This window comes from Apodemus sylvaticus, chromosome 23 (genome assembly GCF_947179515.1).
Source record: "Apodemus sylvaticus chromosome 23, mApoSyl1.1, whole genome shotgun sequence".
Taxonomy (NCBI): Eukaryota; Metazoa; Chordata; class Mammalia; order Rodentia; family Muridae; genus Apodemus; species Apodemus sylvaticus.
In genome coordinates, this window is record NC_067494.1 from 55,538,582 (window position 1) to 55,548,078 (window position 9,497).

Genomic DNA, 9,497 nt, shown 5'->3' on the forward strand with positions numbered 1-9,497 from the left:
AATATTTCTGCAACACTGGATGGCTGGGTTTCCCCTGTAGCAGATTGCTGATGTGCTGTCCTCCTCTTGGGTGACCTTTTAGCCCTAGTGTGCTTTGCCCCAGATTGTGTCTGTGAACCAGATGGTGTCTGTTTGCTCCTTCAGGGAGTGCTGAAGGGTGTATACTGTGGGGACCTTTTCCGTGTGCTGATCACTCTGCTGGGCAGCCAATCTCTCAACCGGGTTCATGCACAGAAGGCTAGCCTAGCTGCTCAGGCCCTGAGTCTAGGCAAAAGCCTGGGTGGCCAAGGTCCGAGCAAAGTTCCCCTCCAGATATGACTGTTAATTGGGTCAGTCAGGCGGCCAGGACCCTGAAAGTGCTTGGAGAGTCTGCTGGGCTAACAACCTCCTGGCTGGGTTGACACACAGATGGCCCACTGAGCAGCCCAGTTTTGGGGGTCAGTCCAGGACCTGTTGGGGCCTAGACCCGCGCTATGTTAGCCCCAGGCTATGCCTGTTAGCCAGCCCTGCCTGCTCAAACTCTCTGGTGTCCTGTAGGCAAAATGGCGGCGTGTGCGCCAGGCCGGGCACATAACCTCCTGGCCAGGTTGGCACCCCGATGGCCCCCCAAGCAGCCCAGGGCCTGGGTGTAGGCCAATGCCCGTGAAGCTTAGACCCCCACGATATTGGCCTTGGGTTATATTTTCGTACCTCAGTCTGTCTGATGTCTCTGGAGTCTGAGAACCAAGATGGAGGCGAGTCTCTCGTAACTGACTGGCGGGTGGCAGAGTTCTGAAGTGGCTTCTGTGCGGTGAAAGGCACCATAAATCCGCCGCTGTTTGCAGCCTGGCTGGCCAGCGAAGGTCAGTGTTCGTGGGCGCAGGGTCTGCCTGGACCCTGTCACCTTGGTTCCACTGCTGATGGCCCTTCAGCTGGACCAGCCACTGCTGCTGCCACTGTCACCCCCATTTTTTAACATTTTTATGCACTTTAGATACAGATCACAGATTACTCTCCCTCCACTATTCCTAGTCCCATACTTAAAATTTCATACCTGCACTGCCCTATCTCCTTCTCTTCAAAGAAAGGGAACCCTCCCCCTTGGATACCACTTCATTCTGGTGCACCTAGTGCCAGCAGGACAAGGCACAGCCTTGCCCATTGAGGACCAACCATGGAGTCCAGGTAGGAGTAAGGAGTCCAATGTCAAGAAAGAGAGACTAAGACATTCATCAGGTGTTATGGGACCCACGTGAAGAGCAAGCTTCACATTTGCACTAAATATTTAGGCAGTCTAGCTCCTACCAATTCCATCATTTAGGTTTATGAATCTTATGGTGCTACTTGAGCATGTCAAGCACATCTATTTTCCATTGAATTTCTTTTTTTAACTTTTGATTAATTAATTAATTAATTGATTGATTAATTAATTTTCACATTCCAGATTTTATTCCCATCCTTGTCCACCCTCTGACTGATCCATATCCCATTATTTCTACATTTCCTGGGTCCCCACAAAGATGTCTCAAGCCCACACCCCTACCCCACCTGACTTCTATATTCCCTGGGACCTCCAGTCTCTTGAGGATTAGGTGCATCTTCACAAATGTAAACTAGAACCATCAGTCCTCTGCTGATTATGTGTTGGAGACCTCATAGTAGATGGTGAATGCTACCTGGTACGTGGTCCATTGCTTCATGGATCTCAGGGGCCAAGGTTAATCGAAACTCCTAGTCTTCCTATAGGGTTGCCCTCGTCCTCAGCTTCTTCCAGCTTTTCTCAGTCTGTATAGCAATAACTTCAAGTCTCTCAAGAAAGAAATAGAAGATCTCAGAAAATTAAGAGAATGTCCATGCGCATGGACAGAATTAATAGGCAGAATTAATAAAGTAAAAATGGTCATCCTTCCAAAGGCAATCTACAGGTTCAATGCAATCCACATTAAAATCAAAACACAATTTTTCTGAAACATTGAAAGAACAATTCTCAAATTCGTCTGGAAAGGCAACAAACCTAGAATAGCCAAAACAGTTCATAATAATAACTGCTGAGGAAATCACCATCCCAGAACTTAGGCTTTACTAGAGAACAATAGTAATTAAAAACTGCATGGTATTGGTACAGAGACAGACAAGTTGATCAATGAAATAGAATTGAAGACCCAGAAATACAACCACAGACTTAGGGACACTTGATTTTTGACAAAGAAGCCAAACATATAAAATGGAAAAAAGAAAGTATCTTCAATAAATGGTGGTGTTCTATATGGCTGTCTTTATGTAGAAAAGTGAAAATAGAGCCATATTTGTCACCTTGCCCAAAACTCAAGTATAAGTGAATCAAGGATCTCAGCAGAAAACCAGATGCACTGAATCTAATAGAAGAGATAGTGGGAAAGAGCTTTGAACTCATTGACACAGGAAATTTTCTAAACAGAGCTCCAATGACTGTCAAGAATCATGAATTGATAAATGGACCTCATGAAACTTGAAAGTTTCTGTAAGGCAAAGGACATACTCAGATCAATCGCAATCTACAGATTGGGAAAAATGTTCATTGGATAGAGGGCTAATATCCAAAATATATTAAGAACTCAAGACATTAACCACCCAAAATCCAAAGAACCCAATAAAACATTGGGGTATACAACTAAACTGAGAATTCACAATAGAGAAATTTCAAATGGGTGAGATTCACCTGAAGAAATGTTCAAAGTCCATAGTGATCAGAGAAATGAAAAGCAAAATGTCCCTCAGATTCTACTTGATACTAATCAGAATGGTTAAGATCAAAACCCCAGGTGAAAACACATGTTGGGGAGGATGTGGAGAAAGAGGAACACTCTTCCATTGCTACTGGGACTACAAAATTAATTTCTGTTCTATATAATGGTACCCACTAGGATATGGAAGGTAAACTAAGATTGTGTATAGAACATCTCAAACAACCATCAACTAAGATTCACATACATAGCTCAATTATAGTCATCAGATGGGACACATTATCTCCTCAATTCTAAAAGTAAGATCCCATGGCCTCTAGATAACAGGGCAGATAACAACCTCTCTTAACATCAAAATATTCCCTTAAGAGCTAATAGCAAGAGTTGTAGTTCTTCATTGAGAACTGTCAACAAAGGAGAAAAGTTCAGAGCATATTTGTTGCCTGGTCAAGCCTACATAGAATATTCATTGCTACTACAAGTGAAATTGCAAGCCTGAGGGGAGATGACATCACAGAATCAGCGATCCATATCTCAGGCCCTGGTACCTCTGCTCAGATGACTCTTTCATTTTCGCGGCCAGGGTACTAACATCAGTATCCCAGGAAGAGAAATAGTGCAGAAAGTGTAACAGACTGCAACCTGATAGCAGAGAAGAGTAAATATATGAGTCTTGGTAAGTAATCATAAGAGACATTCAGACAGAGTAATGAATACCAAAGCAACATTGGGCACAGAGAAACTCCTCAGGAAGGAGATCAGGTAGAAATGAATGTTGGGGCCCTACAAGCACTGCATTCCAATTCTAACTTTGCCCATTCCTCATAGTCAGTGCCATCTGTGCTGTCACACTGGTTAAGAACCTGGTGCTTCTGGGTCTTTTAATGACTGTCAGAAAGAAATCAGTGTTTCCTTTATATAATATTTCACTAGAACACCTGATAAAGGATGGTCACTGAGGTCAGTGACACTGCACAACTTTGTGGTAAGTTTACAACTATGAATTTTAATTTTTTTTGTACTGCTATGCACAGTGGTGACTTTGGGCAATGACATATTAGATCATAAGCTCTGGAGGGATGATGCATTCACAGGGTATTTTTGGCAGAGATTCTTTTACTACACATGTGGGTGTGCAGAGCTTATTTTGTTAAGTATTTGTAAATAAATATTTTATAATCAAAAACACTTTAAAAACTAAGTACTCCTGACAGTAAATTGACAACTTTAATAACCTGTGGTTACAGGTAATATGCATAGTACATTTACAGGACTTTTACAGGTATATAAACTATTACTTCAGGTTTGTAGGAATGAGTGGAATATATTCCAAAAAAAAAAAAAAAAAATCAATTCTACCAGGAATTACATATAAATGATGGCCTCATTTGAAAAAAAGTTTGTCTCTATCTCTGACTGATTAATAAAAATAGGTTCCCTATGAGTTTAAGTATACAAAAATAGAGTAGATTTCCATATTATTTTTCTGTGCATGTAGCAAGGGTCTTTAAATTAAGGCATTTATAAATTCTATTTCTTTCTGACTTCAACTACAAGAATTAAAGATTTTACACATGTTTGAAAACATTATCATCAAATGTAGGATTACTGATTATGGGTATAGGAAATTGAAAGTAGAAAAACTAACCCCATAGATGAGTTCTATAGGATATTTTTTGCTCACTACTAAATTTCCCTCTGAACCTAAAGTATTTTAAATATTAATGTCTTTTGTCATAGTAATATTTTTTTCTCCTTTGTTACTGTTTGAATATATCTCTTATGCTGATGCATGTTGGAGTTAATAGCCTGAATTTACACAACTTAGTTCTTATGTCCTTAATCATAACATCATTTCATTTGATGATACAAAAATAATATGGGATCTTCCCTTAAGAGGAATTTTGGTTTCCTATTACTACATTTTACAAAGTTTGTGTTTATTTCCCAGAGTTAAATATATTCCATATGACAACTGGCTAGCTGTTTTGATGGGGTCATTGCTTTATCTGAAAGATAAGCCATCCCCCCTTACACATATTTTTGTGCTAGTACTGTTAATGAGACATTAATATTTTTACACATTTCAGAAAGTATGAACCTAGGGATATCAGCATGCATTGTGACACCATTCAATTACTTTTATGTGTAGAAATTATGCCAAAGTGGTAGATGCCCTACATGTTAAATATGTCTTATGGATTCTTTTAGGACAAAGAATGGTGATTGTGTCTCCCGCTTCACATTGCTACGCAGGATCTGCAGACTGAGAAGAAAAACAACTGACATCATGGAAGCCAGTGAGTTGTCTGTAGGAATGATTTTCTCCTTTATGACTGTATTTGGAATTCTAGGGAATTTCACTCTTCTCTACCACTATATGTATATATACCTAACAAGGTACAGGTTAAGGTCTACAGACTGGGTTCTGATGCACTTGACTGTAGCCAATATCTTAACTGTACTGTGTAAAGGAGTGCCCCAGACAATATCCCTTTTTGGGTTTGAAGACTTTCTCGATGATATTGGATGCAAATTGCTTTTTACTTTCCACAGAGTAGGTAGGGGTGGTTGCATGGGCAGCACCTCATTGCTTAGTGTCTTTCAGGCCATCATCATCAGTCCCAGGAGCTTCAGGTATTCAGAACTTAAAGTGAGAACACATAAATGCATTCATTTGTCTGTGTACCTCAATTGGGTAATTCATTTATGTATAAGCAGCATGAATCTTGTGTTCTTGAGGGCAAAATATAGTAATGAAAGCACAACAAACCTGAAATCTTTTATATACTGTTACGCTGTCCGTCACGATCCAACCAGTGACATCATTTATGCAACATTACTGGCAATTCCTGAAGTTCTTTTGCTGGGGCTCATGCTATGGGCCAGCGGCTCCATGGTTCTTACATTGTACAGGCACCATCAGATGATGCAATACATGTCCAGGACCAGAGTTTCTTCTAGATCCTCCCCTGAGTCCAGAGCCACTAAAACCATCCTTCTCCTGGTCAGCACTTTTGTCTCCTCTTACACAATTTCTGTCCTGTTTCAATCCTTAGTAGCTCTTCTATATAATCCCAGCTGGTCTTTGGTGCATATGACTGCAATGTCCTTTCTGCTTTTCCCCACTGTTTCTCCCTTTCTTCTCCTGAGCCAAGACTCTCGGGCATCCAGTTACTTGAAAAGGAATACACATTTCCCCAAGGCCTCTGAACAAGTACAGAATTGAGAACTTCTGGATAAATCTGTACGTACATTATGTCATTCTGACAGGACTGTGAGCATAATTATAGTAATACCATGTCATTGTGAAGGCTTCTTCAGGTAAACATGATATCACTGTGAATGCAGGTGGATGTATACACACACACACACACACACACACAACACATACTGATTCAGAAATGTAATTGTGTGTGTCCTTTTGTTTATAGGTATAACTCAATTAAATTACAAAGACTAATGAAAAACTAGGTAAATTTTAAGTTTCAAGTCCAGCATGACCTTTGTGTTGTGCTGTTTGTTTTTTGGGGTGGGTGACACAAATAGAAATAAGTAACATAACCATTTACTGGAATCTATGCTTATGTTTTATATCCTTGCATTGTTGCATTCTATGCTCTACACCATTTTTTAAAATGGAAGGCAAAATAACACGCTGCATTTACTGTTCCCTTTGTGAATATCTGACACTATATCTTCCTTCCTTTGTTTAAATCAGACATACATCTGTAGCACATTTCAATATAAAAATGGCCCTCTCATGACTCAAATAAATTTTTGACATTTAGTTGAGATCTTAATACATTTTCAACATAAAAAGTAATGTAATGAATCTCAAACATGCCTTCTGGATCCCCTTCTATATAAAACAAAAATATAGGGGAAAGTTTGACTTTAATGTTCAGATCATTTTGAGCCATTTTATATCACAAAGAGGATGTGGTTCTGAGTTTGTAATTTATATTTGACTTCTAAAATTTCTCATGCTTCATATAATTTATTTCTATGTTTCTACACATTGCAGATAGAATTCCCCTCTGTGAATATGAAAGAATCAACCTGGACACTGATCTCTTCAGTGCTGGGAAGATGAATCAGCAGTTAAGAATGTGCACTCCTCTCACAGAGCCAAGAGTTGAAGTCCAAACACCTCCACACATTAGCTGACCTCTGCCTGTAGCCCCAGATTCTTGGATACAATGTCCTCTTCTGGAATCCCTAGCCATGGAACACGTGTTTACAAAATTTAAAAAGAATGAAAATAAATCTTAGGAATATTTGCTTTCTTAATCAACATTTTCTTGATATGGATGCATTCTCAGTGTCTGCCCAGGCACCATATAATTGATGCTATATTGGTTGCCATCTAGGATGTTATCCCAGAATCAAGATTACATGTTCCAGTTCCATCTAACCACTTGTCTTTCCATGTGAGGTCTCCTGAACCATGTTCCCATTAACTTTGATCACATTTGCTCTGCTGTCCTCACTGTATCTATGCAGATTTATCAACATACTCCTTCCCCTTCAAACCTACGATATAAATTATTTTACTTTCTTTGGGAATGATTCAGGTTTATACATTTATTCCTGGAGAGAAAGGTTAATAACATCAACATGTGTATTTTTCAGTATAAAGTATCAGAGATGGAAATTAACATGTGTGTTCTCAAACATGTTCTATTGGTAGCTAAATAAACACTTTTGTGTATTAGTGTATATGAATACTATATTTTGAACACATATATTTACAATTTCCACTGATGTTTTTCTTAGTCCCTATTCAGTAGATATTCTTTTTTAAAAAATCTATCATTCATATATTTTGTTTTGTTATGAGTACATTCTTGTTTTAATAGCTCCGTCTTGTTTATCTACAGTTTCTTCAAAATAATTAAGAGAGAGAAGGAGAGCAAGAATTAGGATTTCTCTAGTATAAACCTCTCATTGATTTTCTAATACCAGTTTTTACGCCTTGAAATTATGTATATACTGGCAACACAAATTGGACTTACTAGGTTTTACTTTATATATTTATATAAACGTGTGTGAAGAGGTTGTAATAATAATGAAATGAGATCATGAATTTGAGATGGACTGAGTCAATGGGATATGAATGGGTTGAAGAAAGAAGAGAAATATAATAGCATTTTAATTGATATAAAAATATCACCTTATACATAAAATAGAATGCAGAATAATTTTCACAGTCAGTTCACTGAATCTGTCAGTAGCAATTTAATGCTTTTCTTAAAGGAAATTACTTTACAAAAGTGTACTGTTGATCTGGGTACTGAACCCTCTCTTTCCCTCTCTCAAGTTGAACATATCTCACTCTAAGATATTTCTATTTCTTGCTACTTCTCAATTACCTCTATGACACAGCATATAATGCTGAAGATTAGTCATAGGATCAAAAGTCATGACTAGAGAACACCTTGATAAGAGTGTGCAGTCAAAAGCAACAGTGATCTGGCTTCCACTATACATGAGCATTCCTAAAATCTGATGCAATGATTCCTCTGGGGTAGAGTGCACTGAACACCTGGTACCTTTCATTAAAATCCCATACTACATGTACTAATTCCAGATTGTAGTGCTTAATACAATCATGTCAATCTGTATGCCAACAAATATGTACATCAAGTCATTGCATTTGTGAATTTCTGAAGTATCCCATACCCATATCATAAAAGTAATCGTGAGATGTATGAAATCTGTATGTAATAGTAAGAGACCTAAATGCTAATTCACGTTTTAGTTGTGGCTGTGTTAAAAATGTGGTTGTGGAAACTATGACTACAAATTGTGCTACATATTTGTAAATGCCGTCCTCTACTTCCTCCAGATTTAAAGGACAAAGTTGACCTATAGCCTTATGATCAGTCAGTTATTTTACACTGACTTGTTCATATTTGATCAAGTCAAGTAATGTATTGAAGTCATTAAAAGCATGAAAACTTTTAGGGAAGCACACTGGGAAAGAAATGTGAAACAAAATCATTCATACCATAATAATTAAAACTACAAATTACTACTATTACTAGCAGCAGCAGCAGCAGCAGCAGCAGCAGCAGAAGCAAAGCTGCTTGCAGTGAAAAATAGAGAGCACAGAAGAAAGAAGTAGTCTGCTCTTATACATGCTCGTGCATCCTTTATGTACTCTCATGAATAATTTCTGCTGGTTCAGGTGAACAGAGTGGCAATTATCTCTGAGATTTTTCCAACTGGGTGTGTCTTATTGTCCATGAGTTGTGAATAGAGATCTTCCAACTAGCATGTTTTCACAACTTTACGTGACCCTTTTACCAACATGTAACTTGAAAGCTTCTGAACAACTCTTCCTTCTATATTAAATCAAGCCTACCAAGTTCCAAATACATTGTAAACTGTCATTTCTCATAAAACAATGGTTTATCAGAACCATTATTTAGAGAAACTTTGTATCATCAGTTATTTGCACACATATCTCTGGAAGTGAGCACATGCACATGATTATTTTGAATCAAGATCTCTCTGGAACATTCTTTGCAAACGGCAAAGTATAAAGAAAACTATACAAATTGTGTATATATAAATATATATATATATATATATATATATATATAAACATTTCAAAGCAATACAAAGTGCAACAGCAATAAACTGATTTAATAGAAGCTACTTCATTCATAATTTCTTTTAATTTGTACATGTATTATTAAATTGTTAACCCCAACTTCAAATTCACTGCTTTACTTTCCTATTAATTGATGCTAAACCCAAAAAACTCTACTCAAATCATACTGGTAG

The 9,497-nt window shown here is 37.9% G+C and overlaps 1 protein-coding gene across 1 annotated transcript; it reads left to right on the forward strand.

The window, feature by feature from the left end:
• Nucleotides 1-4,899: 4,899 nt before the first annotated feature.
• On the forward strand, nucleotides 4,900-5,931 carry LOC127674067 (vomeronasal type-1 receptor 4-like). The gene has a single exon (XM_052169907.1). The coding sequence runs from the start codon at nucleotides 4,900-4,902 to the stop codon at nucleotides 5,929-5,931; it is 1,032 nt and encodes a 343-aa protein (XP_052025867.1).
• Nucleotides 5,932-9,497: the final 3,566 nt, after the last annotated feature.

Coding starts and splice junctions, on each gene's coding strand:
- LOC127674067 (XM_052169907.1), top strand. CDS start 4,900: ATGGATTCTTTTAGGACAAAGAATGGTGATTGTGTCTCCCGCTTCACA.